This window comes from Gavialis gangeticus, unplaced genomic scaffold, assembly GCF_001723915.1.
Source record: "Gavialis gangeticus isolate Ggan-Ray unplaced genomic scaffold, GavGan_comp1, whole genome shotgun sequence".
In the NCBI taxonomy this organism is placed as follows: Eukaryota; Metazoa; Chordata; order Crocodylia; family Gavialidae; genus Gavialis; species Gavialis gangeticus.
The window spans coordinates 179,870,948-179,884,303 of NW_017729022.1; the positions used below are offsets into that span (position 1 = coordinate 179,870,948).

The window sequence follows — 13,356 nt, forward strand, 5'->3', positions numbered from 1 at the left end:
CGCTGCCTAAATATTCCACCATATGCATCTAGAGGTAAGGGAGGGGGAGGAACAAAACAATATATAAAATACAGCAATCAACAATTAGAGGCCTGCTCAGCTTATGACTCTGGCAATGTTATAACTGCATTTAACCCATGGGGAGAATCTTGGCAAATGAAGAGGATTTTTTGAATAATGCTGGTATTATAAGTGTTGAGAAAGGCCCCATTATGTTGTCACCAGTGCAGGGATATGGTGATAAGGGGCCAAATCCAGACTTTGTGAAAGGAAGCCTTTACACACACATTCCATTGCCTTCAGCAGAGGGGCGTCTATTTACACCAGACTCATAACATAGCTGTTCTGGTGGAGAGGCAAACAGACTGCTTGGAGGTTGTGTGGCTCATCTGTCAGCAAGTGACATTATTAGAAACTTGTGCCGGGTGGGGGGGCGGTAGGGGGGAAGAGGCACAAAGAATACTATTGTTTCCCATGTATTTATTTCTCCAAACATTTAAACTGCTACTACAGGGCCTGTCCAGTGCTGCAGGGCCCTATCCCCTACATCAGCAATTCTCAACCAGGGTACTGCAGCACCCTGGGATGCCTTGAGATCTTTTCTGAGGGTGCTGCACAATATTAGCAATTAGATATGCAGACACCTAACCCATGCTTCACAAGATAAACCCCGAGGTATCAAACAGGAATCCAGTGTCAAAAAGATTCTGACTCGGTGTGGTTTTTTCTGAGTTTTTTGCAACAGAAGCACTGCTCAATTATTTTTCCATAGTCAGAAAATGAGAGAAAGGTGAGAGCTGGCATTTGCCAAGGGGAGCCTTGAGTCTAAAAAGGCTGAGAACCACTGCCCTAGGTTTAAAAGAAATATATATGTAAACAACAGACTTCCATTCAATATACCTATCTCAGCTCCCACTATATTTAAAGGGGCAAACAAAAGAAAGGCTTTGCAGTAAGTCCAAAATCAAAATGAATATGGACTGCGATAGACCCAGAGGACCCCTCAGAAAGACTGCCCTGCTCATCGCTGCCCCCCAAGCTACTGACTGAGGGAGCTTCAGCTGAAGCATCTCTGCCCACTTCCACAGCAGCAATATAACAGAACTTGGTCCCAAACCATTTACTCCTTTGAGTTAAAAAGTAAACCATGAATTCAACCCCAAAGAAATACAGGGAGCCAGTGCAGATCACAGAGTACTGGTCTGTTGTGCTCAGAGCAGTGTACTGAACTTGGATTTACCATTATAGCCTAAGATAAAATGCTGCAGCAAAACCTTTCCAACTACCAGACTGAGGGCTGAATGAGGGGAATGTTTCCACTAAGACTCGTGCCAACACGCATCTCTCCAATACTAATGCTTTCAAACTGAGGTGCCCAGAGTGGGGTTCCTAAATAAATAATGGCAATGGGAGCTGCCCAAACTATTCAGAATCTATTAGGCAAGGACTCGAGAGCCTAATTTTTTATACACCGTGATCAGAGGGGGGTTTTCTTTCAGTGTATGTGTGTGCATGGCAGGTTTATGTCAGCACAGCTTAGCAGACAGGATGAAGGTCAAGGCCTCAGAAGGCCATTAGGCTACTTCTGATAAATCTGGCTCTGGATGACCCAGGACAAGTTGCTTTTCCCTGTGCTTCCATTTCGATTCATCTACTCAGTCCCTGCTCCAAAGAGTTTTTTAAGTAGTCTCTCAATTTTTGCGTGAATACATTCTAGCAGAACAGGCCCCATTCTCACTAGGGAGACTTCTGGTGTTGCTGTAATATCAATAATATCAAACTTTCTCACCTGCTGTCCTCCTGAGTAGGGAACAGTGGTGTGAACCCGGTGGGGTAGATCAGTACCACAAATGTGTCTAGCAGTTAATGGCCATCTCTCCACATAGTTTGCCTTCACTTTTGCTCTGGGCAATCTGGAAGAGCGTAGTAAAGACATTTCTTTACTGCAGCCTGGGTTTTGCTGGGTGATGCCAGTTACAGGGGAACTGCTTCCATCCAGTGCAGCACTCTCAGTTCCTTCTGGAGAGGACTTCCCTTCTTCTGCGTCTAAGAACTGGCGCATACTGCTAACTAACTCTGGGTAGTCAGTGTCCAGTTCTCTGCAGTTCCACCTACCGTCGTACTGGCATGGCACATTCAGCGAGGCTTCAGAAGTTGATTTTTCCACGTCCAAGGCCATTTATACTAACCCTCTTCCTTTCAAAAGATTCTATTTATGCAGCATTGGAATCTGAAAGAAATATATACAACAAAAATAATTCCTTCTCCCTATCTCTATATAACTAGCATATGAAACTGGATATGCTTTACCCTCCAGCTAAGAAACTTTGATCTGTCCTGGGCAAAAAAAAAAAGATGAGTTGCATCATTTTCATGAAAAAATTCTTGCAGGTGATATATTTTACTGAACCAATTGTATAGCTGGTATAGACAAAGGCAAGCTTTTGGGTATCATAGTACCCTTCCTCAGGTCTCTGAGACAGACGCAGACACAGTAGAGCTAAAGAGCAGATTGAACAAAAGCTTATTAAGTAAGGTTGTTATCATCTGTGAAGCGTAGGGGTTAGCAAGCATCAGGAAGATTATAATGGACCATGAAGTCATTGTCTGTGTTAAATTCCTAGTGATTAGTGTCCATAGGCCAATGAATTTCTGTTCCCCTGCTTACCTTGTAAAAGTGTTGAGATTTCCTTTGAGTACTAGAACTGAGGTCACACAGGGAACGATTTTTCTGTTAAAAATGTTCTACCTGTTTTCCAGTGTCTCTATCCTTTATCTTTTTCTGGTGACTCTTCATTCTGGTACAGAATGGTGAGAAAATTGAACCCCTAACATCTTGGGATGGGAAAGACCAGTACTTTACAGAGATGTGTGGGGTTTTTTGGACTGAAAGTCACCCAAATGTGAAAAAGTAAAGAACAATAAAAAGTCATCCTCTTAGAGTCTGTTTGTACAAACAATACCTTTATGTTACTGATCACCCTTGGTTAACAACTCCCATGACACTCCTGCAAATCCTTCAGCATGTGGCATGCTTCTTAAAGCCCTAGACCAGTGGTTCACAACTTTTTGGGGGCCCACAGCACCCCTAAATAACTTTTGTGAAGTGAGTCCCACCCAATTTCCAAAACTAATTTAGATATTACAGTGCTTACTTCCTTGCAGACTGCCTGAATGAGGATATGGAATCAACTAGACATGGACAAGCCTCAGCATATGCTTATCTGCTTATCTCCTCATGCCTTATAGCATCCTTCAAAGGATCTAGCAGCACTCTGGTTAAAGAATCACTGCCCTAAACCATGAAGTCAGGTGAGTACATGAACACCAGAATCTCAGCTTTCATCACAGAGAAAATAAGTTTCTAGACCTTCTGGGTGAGGGAGGAAAGAAAACAGAAACCTTGAAAAAGTCTCAAACATGAAAAGGAAAATAGAAAGAACCCTAAACATATGGTTTTAAAATTCTTTTTAAACTGGTCTCATTATTTGGGCCTGATGCTCAGTAAGCAGCACTGTGAACCCTTATTTTTCTATATGCAAAGAAGATAATGCATTTCTTGCAACTATACTGTTATAAAAGGAGATGGTCAAACCCAGAAACAAAACTGTTCTTATTTTGGATCCTGATCTGAACTTTAACATCTTGGGTCAATTTTACAGCTTTTTAAAAATATATATTATCCAATTTATCCCTAATAACTTAAAGAAGTGGCCATAATTATTTGCTGCAGAAACTGCAATCAACAAGAAGCAAAAACCAGCTACTGCTCTAAACTCTTTGTAATGGGGCCATTCATCTTGCTTTGGCGCTTTTCTTATAAAACCCTGCAAATCCATTAATTTCTCTTCTATTTGGGTGCTGCCCAATTCACCCACAAGCCAGGACAAGTTCAAGCCTGGGCTCAGCATCTGCTGCCTGAAAAAGCCACTTAACAAAACCACGGGCAGTCATGAATTCTCCTGATTTGCATTTGTGAGTGACTATTCATGAATCGAAAGAGAGAAGTTGTTGGCTGGAACAGTAGAAAAAAACAGTTTAAATGCTTTTAGGACAGCCTCGCGCCAGCAGCAGCAGGTGTCAGCAGCTTGGATTTGTAACTGCAACACGAGGGCCAGGGTCTTTCGTTATGACTTTATTTGAGCTAGCAGGTGCTTCTGGGACTTGGGCCGAGCCCCAAGCTTGCCACCCAGAGGCTGCTCATTCTCCCTCACCCTCTCCCTCCCAAGTTCTCCCTTTGAAACTGCCACCCTCTCTGCCCTCTTTCAATCGCGTGCAATTTGAGCAAAGGCAGCAAGGGGATGCCCTTGTCAGCTTCTTGACACTGTACAAAGAAGGGCTGAAAGACTCTGTTTGCTACCTTAGGAATATCAAACTTGGTCTTGCCTGGCTTGGTTCCATGTCTCAGAGATGCAAAGCAATAAACTGATGGTTGGCACTTGAACAAAGACATAACTCCACCCACCACCAACACCACTACCACCCCACCCTTGACCAAACTAAGAAACTTCCTGTAAGGAGTGGGTAGGGTAGAGCAGAGCTTTTGGGTGTTGCTGTGGGAGTCTGTTGTTGTTTCTTACCTTGTGGGTTATTTGTCTTTTATTGTAACCCACCTTGAGGCTTTCTGGATAGGGAGGGAAACACATCTAAATAATACTAATAACAATAATGAGGTTTTTGCCTTGCTTTTCACCCTCTCATGTCCCCCAGAGATAGCAAGGGCTGGGAGCTCTACTGTACTCAGCCACTGACATTTTAAGTGCCATACTCTGTAGAACAGCTCTGGGAAAGGTTGGGCACCAAAGGGCTTTGGAGTAGTGGAGGCTGACTGGAGCCCTGGGCATGGGAGCCCACCTACCACTACTGCCACTCACTCTGCTCCCTCCCCACCTACACTCAGCCAGTCAATTCCTAAACCCACAGCATGGCCAACTGCATGTTATATGTGTGTGCAGGACGCTGCTGAGGACAAAGGACTCCTACCCTCTTCCTCTGTCTACAGCAGACCTGCATACACCATCTGGGGAAAATTCTTGGTACTTATATTATTTTGGCAGAGGCACCATAGACAGTTTTGTACTTAAAACATGAAGACTTCACGCTCAGACATGGGCCACCTTACATGTCTGGGAAGGGGAGTCGAGAGGTTTAAACTTCCTCTGTGTCATGTGATCTGTATGTGCAAGAGGCTGAGGGGGAGAGGGGCTATCAAAGAAGGAGAGGAGCTGCAAGTCTGAGTCACAGCTCAGTCCCAGGAGCAGCTGCACGCTGCCTTTTATGTAAAGTTTCTAAAAGAATAAATTACTGCACACCCTGAGCAAGATTCTGCTCCAGCCACACTGGTGGGGACATACCATCTTCACCCCAGCGTCACAGAGATGAGAATCCAGCCTGCTCCATCCTGGTTGCTTTTCATATACGTGAAATTTCTTGCAGCAGTTACTTCTCTAGAAAAAAAAAGTCCCGCAATCACTCCACTTAAAAAAAAAATCAGTCAATCATTCTGAGAATGTAAGAACCATGTAAGTCCAAGCAGACAGTAGACTGCGCTCTCAGCTATTTTTACACCATCCTACTCAAAGCTCAAGGGTGCGGACATAGCAATAGCCACATGATTTGGATAAGTTTCAGGCAGGTCTAGCAAAATTGGCTTTGTGAGGTCCCAAGAAGTCTTGTAAACAAGCTGGCAAGAAAGATCTTATGGAACTCTAAACCTGCAGGCTGATCTCCAGGGCAAAGACTGTTTATTTATAACAAAGAGCTTCTTTACCTGTCAACCGTATCCAGTACAGATACACCCCAACAGCACAAACAAAAATCAGGAAAAGACCAGCATTATTCTTATTATGACACAGTCTAACCTTTACTGTATTGCAGTTCATTTCAACATGGTGAAGACCATAACCGAACAAGGAAAATACTTTGGCCCAAGAGCTCATGTATCTTTAAAATTTATTAATCCAATAAAAAGGTATCACAGGAGTTATCAATCTTGCCCACTAATACACAGCTAAGTAGGTTATTAGGCATCCACAATGGCAGTTCTCCATAATCCCTCAGGTAGAAAGTCATAAACAACGGCTTGCGGATGACAGAAGGCACTTAAATTAGCAAGCGTGCTTGCTGGTTTTAAACTCCCACTAATTAGTTTAGCTGTATCTGAACTGACCTGGGAAAATCTTAACTGTGGGGAATGAACATGGTGGAATTTTTCAGCCAATAAATGAAAGATATATCTTAAAAAAAAAAAGACTACAGGGATAGTCAAATTTAATTTTAACAACCTTTCTTAGCAACCTCTCTTGGCACAAGGCAATCATACCACTGTCAACAATGTTATGCCTGGGGATAGTGCAATTGGCATTTAGAGAAATACCTAACCAGGAGAATTGGTAGAATAAAATTCACCCAGTAAAGTAGGTAGGTAATCCTGACTTTGTCCAGCGTTCACAAACCAATGCCACCATTTGCTAATCTATCAAGCGTCACAAAAAATTAATAATTATTGCAAATGACTAAAATGCCAAGTCTTGTGTGTCCCCCTTCCCCTCTCCCCCATTCTTTGAGAACTATCCAGGATTGGAAATTTGAACTCCGAAACTGATGTTGCCAATGTTTTAATTAAGCAGAGTGTACACTGCTCTGTGACAAACTTGTATTCAACTGAATCTGTCAGACAGTTTTCAAGGCTTCATGAATACTGTACACTCCTCTAGCAACATCAAACTGAACCAGAGGCCTATTAGCAACGTATTAATCAACCTTTTAATCAAATGGCTTTTCTAGTATTCAACAAGAGCTGTACTAGGGGTGGATGAAAGGAGAACAGCCAGCAACAAATTAACTGCAAATTCAAAGAGGGGGGAACTTAACACCATTTTTAGAGTTATTTTCTCTTAAATTAGCAGCCCTCATTGAGCCAGTTTCGCCTGCAGCAGCTGCAAATCACAGCCCATCCCCATTACACAAATCAAGCATGATAGCACATTCAACAGCCAAAGGGAAACCCCTTGCAGCATTTCCCAATTTACCAAACATCTTTAAAAGATGTCAACTGTCATTGTTCTGCCTTCATCTGTGAACCCGTCAGCCATGTGAGAAATGCAGGGAGAAGGGACACAACCATCTGTCTGGCATCACCTCTCATCTGTTCTGCAGGCCGTCCCAGCTATAAGCGTTTCTGCCTTCTAGTTATGCACCCATCGCTCAGCCTCTGGGTATGTTAAAAAAACAAAACACGACTATCAAGGGCCAGATCCTGCGAATGCATAACAGAAAGGCAAAGCACCCAAAATCCTCTGTCAGTTGCACCCTCTGCCCATACACACAAGCTGCAGACAGAATCCTGGCAACTGGGCTTCCCAAATGCAAAGGAGTCCAAGGGCCTCATTTATGCTCCAGTCACAGATGGGTCAGAGCAGTGGCTCTCGACCTTTTCTTTTTAGCAACCCTCAATTCCAAGAGAAGAGCTTTCCAGACCCCGCCATAAAGAAAAGGAAGGCAGGCACGCTCCACAGACTGACAATTCCTCCATTATGCAGCCTATTTATATCAACAGCATCACCTACAATATCACTGTAACCCACTAACCCTGTAATAATATGGCTTGGTTTTGCCATTTCAGAACCAGATCTTTAGCGTACATCTAACACAATTTAATCAGGCCTGTGCTGGCAAAATGAGATGAAAAAGGGCATCACAGTGGTGTAACGCTCCCTAACCTCTTCCATAGGGTGAAGGAACGTACAGGTACTCCACACGTAACGTCGTCCCAGCTTACGTTGTTTTGTTATTGCATCACTGATGTATTAGACAACATACTTGTTTAAAGTGGACCCGCTGATCTACAAGGTCCCTTCTAGCCCCTAACAATCTATGAAAGTCGCACAACGTTCAGTTAAAATGTTGTTTGGCTGCTGCCTCCTAGCAGGTAAGTACTGTGACTTAACTAACTGGATTTGCTTAACATTGTTTTGCTTAAAGTCACATTTTTCAAAAGCATAACTATGACGTTAAGCGAGGAGTAGCTGTATTTCTGTCCCAGCAGGTGCAGGAAGTCTCTTGCTGTCACAGCCCCTCCAGTGGGATTGCCAGTATAGGTGGGACTTTGGTACATTCAGACTGTGCCACTACCCTGCTCAAAGCAGCCGTTAAGGATGCTGCAATGAAAACACTAGCATTCCCATCTTTGCTACCAAGAGGGAAGCTGAAGCAGGAGGAAACACAGCTGAGGTTTACCAACATGGGCAAATCTCTGGTGCAACCAACAATGCTCGACACCAGTAAGGCTGCCCAGCAAAGGCTCTGACCTCTTCTGTACCCTGGCTGGCAGTCCTGGGAGAATGCAGGACTAGCACATTCTGCCCCTCTTAACAAGGACCTTTTCTAATCCTGCTCCCCTCCTCATCCCCAACAATGTATTTTGGCCCATCCTCTAGGACCTGCTGCATTAAAGCTCCACAGCCCCCAGTACATGGGCTGCTGGTAAAATGGAAGTTCAGCCTTCAAAGCATACATGATAATAACAAAGCAAACTTCTGCAATAGGCTGTGTTGGAAAAGTGCAGGGGAAACAAAGATTTACACAGACAATCCTCCCTACCCAAGCTAAGGAGTATAAGGAAACTTGAGACCCTTGCCCTTCTCACCTGAATGACTGGGTCAACAGCTTTGTCCCATCCCCTGAAAGGGGCAGTACCTAATCTGGTCTGACCCTCTACTGCCTTGTACCCTGTGTAATCATTTGCACCAATGCAGCAGATGCTACCAACTGCTACCAGGAGAGAGTACTCTGCAGCCACACCAAGCAGATGGCGGAGACTGCACAGGGGAAAGCAGGGACCTGTCGTCCCTCCCCTACCCCCATGCCCAGTCCTCCAGGGCCTTCACTTGCAGGACACAGGGCCTAGGGCTACTGCAGGTCAAAGCAGCCCCCACCCCCCCACACTGTGCGGGGAAGCAGGAGGTAGGCAGGTGACAAGCTTCCCAGTGTTCTCATTAGGATGGACCCGTTTTAGCTTCTCAGCATACAAGGGCCACGCTCTTGCCTTTATCATGCACGGAGCAACCACACGTTTCAGTCTGAAAGAATTTATTGTATTGGGAGAGAACAATTAAACCTGGAGTAACACAAACAACCTCCCCAGGGAGAACACTGAGCACTGTCTCCATGGCAGGTCCAGGAGGCCACAAATGGCAGCTGTCTCTGCAGCAACAGGAGAAAGAAGAGGGGGGAAGGGAAAGTCTTTACCCTTAAGGGCACAGCGCACAGAAAGCCAACCAGAACTGATACAAGCAACAAGATACACCCCTCCAAATCCCCAAGCTTACACAGGCTGAAGGGAAAGAGGTAAAAGAATATCAAGCCACCAGTCTCCTCCTCAATGTTTACTAAAGAAAATCTTTGTCTCTTCCTGCACAATGCAATTTTATATGCCTCATATGCTTTTTCACCCCATGCAATCACAGTGGTTAGGGCCAACTCTGCTTTACTTCCTTTGATTTAATCTGGAACCTTAACTCCAAATAGATGTTACACTCACAACAGCAAAACAGAAAAATTGTTTTGAAATAGAGATCTCCAGCTTGCGGGACAAGTTTTTCTCTATGAAACAGCCGCTTTGCAAAACAGCACTGGAATATGTGGACCCTAAAATAAAACGATTGCTTTATTTCTGGCCCTAGAAGGATCATCCCACTGTAGAAGAGGATCCTGTAGCACCAGAGAGAGAAGGCTGATGATTTTATGCCTCTCTTCCTCCCTTCTGTGATCAGGGTAAGAGACAGGTAGCCAGATTACACTGCTGGGATGCCCTTATGCTACACAAATTCTTGGTTGCAGCCTTCAGGACTCTAGCTCAGTGAAGAGGGGGACCCTTCACTGAGCTGGGGAATTTGTGTAGCATAAGGGCATCCCAGCAGTGTAATCTGGCTACCTGTCTCTTACCCTGATCACAGAAGGGAGGAAGAGAGGCATAAAATCATCAGCTTTCTCTCTCTGGTGCTACAGGATCCTCTCTATCTGCAGGAGCAAGAGAATCAGGAAAGTGAAATACAGACTTGAAGTCATCTGCCACACTTGCCCCAAATTCTGCTACCTGCACTTCATCCATAGCGCAGTATCTAAACCTATGTGCATAGGTCCTTAGGGCAAATATAGATCTTCCTCAAATACAGGTCTATAAGCCTATACATTTTTTTGCCATAAATCAATATTATTAGACACTTTCCAAACTAATTACATACTCAAAATTATTCACAAGAAATAGCAGTGTAACTCCTTTATAGAAAAATCCATTGTCCGTTAATAAATCTATTACTTTTAAACTTATCCACAATAATTAATTTAAAGGAACATGATTAGATACCAGCATCAAATTAAGAAAACAATATAAAAACTCCAGAATCCAAGAATTAAGTCAAGGTATTGCACAGAGCTTAAATCTACAGGGCTTTTTTAATACTTTATAAGGAGACTGTATTTGTATGTCATATTAAGATTTGGTATCTTCAGGTATTCACTCACATTTTTAATGTGGATGGTTGTTATAAATAATTGATTGTTATACATGATAAAAAGGGGTTTAGTGAACTTGATGGTCATTTAATTTTTTTTTTTTTTTGGTTTTGGAGATAATTTTAATACTATCCAAACATTTATACAGATAAATTGTCAATTTAAATCCTAGCTATATGTAATTAAACACTCAGAAAATCTTCAGAGAGATGCATTTCTCTCTCTAGAGCAAGAACAAATTATTCTGAGTAGCCGGTTTCCTTTGGCTCCAGGTCAAACTGCCTGTTGTGCAAAACAAGCCCATGATCACTAATCTTTAAAATGTAATCTTCTAGGCATACATAAAGGCACCATGTACTAACTTCCTATATCATGTTATAGCACTTGGCAGAGTAGTGCTTTCCCTGTTACACTGTTTTGCCTTTGGTTTAAGTATTTTTTAACTCTTCATCACAAAAACATCCCCACAGAATTTAACTGTGGATCCTCATATGTAACAAACATGGACACCTCCTAAGCCACTGGTAGTCTATTCTCTCCTTGATTCAAATACTGGGAGCACCATTCCTTGAGTGTTATTTATACAAGCAGCACAAAGAAATCCAAATCCATGTCTGGCATAAGCAAGTGTAATTCTATTAGTTGTGCCTGCTTACACCCAGTCTGGAATCGTCCCAGTTGCTTAATTATTTGTCCTACCCCATGTTACAATCCCTCTCACCCCCTAATCATTTTTATTTTGCTTCCCTGAATGTCCTCTGGTATGTCAACATCTTTCTAATCCTAAAATGCCCTTGAACTGAATGGGCATTATTCTAACTATGGGATCAGCAAAGAGGAATACTATTTCCCTGGTCCATAAAAATGGTGTCCCCTGAATACACAACCCAAAACCAGAAGTATATAAATAAAGAAGACATATGTTGAACTGTAATCTATTCCAGAGATGGTGGATTCCCCAATACTTGACCGTTCAGCAGGTCCTCTGTAAATACACGCTGTTTGATTTTTTTTTAGTTTTCTCTCTCTTTTATATGCTGCTGCTGCTGCTACTTCTTTTTTGCTCTTCCAATCAACATATGAACAATGAGTGGCTCTTACTGTGTATTCAACAATGAGATGAGTGGCTCAGATCTTAATACACCAGTTTTGGGAAACTCTAGCTGACTACAGAATAGTCAATATAGAGTAACTTTCTAGGACTATTTTTGTTGTTGGGTCATTACCAATGTGATGTTACTATTTAAATCTGCTTAGGCCCACTGAAAAATACCACAAGGTGACTATCTGCAGCTTGAGCCACCAAAATAACTGATAGAGTCGTTGTGTGAAACCAGACAACAGCTACGCACCAGAACAAACTCTGACAGCAGAATTACAGGAGAGGAGTATTCCCAGTATCACCAGTGGGAGAACGCTTTCCACAGAACCACCAGCCCTTCTCTCGCTTCAATGCCCTACGTCCTCAAAGGAAATGTACACAATTCCTCCGGAAGACTAGCCTAGCAACAAAAATACATAACTTTTCTGGACATCAAAAAAATCACATGCTTAACAAAGGTGTTTTTTTATGGCTCATTATAACCACTCTCTCACCTTGACCTCTGCTAACTTCCTTTCTCCCACTTCCCTTTCAAATTTATAACACATAATTAGGGTAAACAAAAGCAATTGTTTTAACTTAACTTGGACTGTGGCTATGTCTTTCCCAGACCTGATGAAGGGAAACTGAAACACAAAACCTTGTATACTCTCCCTCCCAATAAAAGCTACTACCTCACCTTGCAAATCTTGCTTCTCTTAAGTACTTTGAAAATCTTCCCCATGATGACTGGAAATAATCCTTCAGTTCACTAGTTACTGTTAATATTTCCACCATCTAATAAACCTAATTTTAATTAAAAGCATGTTTTGATAAGGAAATAAGACCTCGTATATTCAACATGTTAGTGACATTATTTTAACTGAGAAAACTACATTTCAAACATGCCATTACCAAACATTTTACTTTCTTTTAAATTTTCCTCTATCCAGAGACCTAAAATAAAAAAAAATCAAGAACATCAGTTATGCATCATTCACCCTTTCCCACCAGCAAAATGTCAATGTGAAAAATCCCAATAAACGCATGTTGAGCAATAATGAATTAAGCAAGTATGCATTCATAAAACCTAGCCTCCTCAAGCCCCTCAGGACCAGCTAGTGCAGAGGTGGGCAATTATTTCGGGCGGAAGCCTGCTTACTGAGTTTTGGCAAGCCATTGAGGGCCGCATGACAGGCAGGTCAGGGCAGATAAATATTAATTTTCTTAATAGAAAGATAGATACAGATACAGCATGTATTTACAGAGAACAGGAACCTGCTGAACGGTCAGACAGAATGGCTTGGAGGGCCGCATCCGGCCCCTGGGCCACATTTTGCCCACCCCTGAGCTAGTGTCTCTAGCTGTCACCTTGCCTTACCTCTGCCTAAATTCAGACTAACATGTTTAACCGTCTCTGAGCCTATCCTCCTGGTTAGCAAAAAGACTAAGATGCAGAGCATATTTGGTTGCAAATCAACGTGTTGCAACCTCTATACCAGTGATTCTCAATGATGGTGTACTGAGATGCATTTAAGGACACCACAGATAGCCATGCAATATTAGCACTGCAAACGCCTACACGTGCTTTGTAAGAAAAACCCAGAGATTTCAAACAGGAACCCAACGTGTCCAAAACTTTCTGCCCTTTTGTGGTCTTCCTGAGTTCTTTGCAACAGAAGAGTTACTCTATTATTTTTCTGTAGCAAAAAACAAGAGAAAGCTAAGAACTGGCATTGTTCCAAGGGGTGCCTTGAGTC

At 42.7% G+C, this 13,356-nt stretch overlaps 1 protein-coding gene across 4 annotated transcripts in view; it reads right to left on the minus strand.

Moving 5' to 3' along the window:
* Positions 1–12,430, minus strand: part of CEP68 (centrosomal protein 68) — a 49,092-nt gene extending 36,662 nt beyond the window's left edge. The window contains exons 1-3 of one of the 4 annotated variants that reach the window (XM_019516581.1): positions 12,297–12,430; positions 1,790–2,230; positions 2–28 (exon numbers count right to left, since the gene is read on the minus strand). In XM_019516581.1, the coding sequence (XP_019372126.1) occupies positions 2–28; positions 1,790–2,179 (417 nt within the window). In that variant the 5' untranslated portion in view covers positions 2,180–2,230; positions 12,297–12,430. Of the gene's footprint in view, position 1; positions 29–1,789; positions 2,344–12,296 lie in introns of those variants that run through there. The other 3 variants (XM_019516582.1, XM_019516580.1, XM_019516583.1) reach the window with 3 other exon arrangements.
* Between the last annotated feature and the right edge of the window lie 926 nt (positions 12,431–13,356).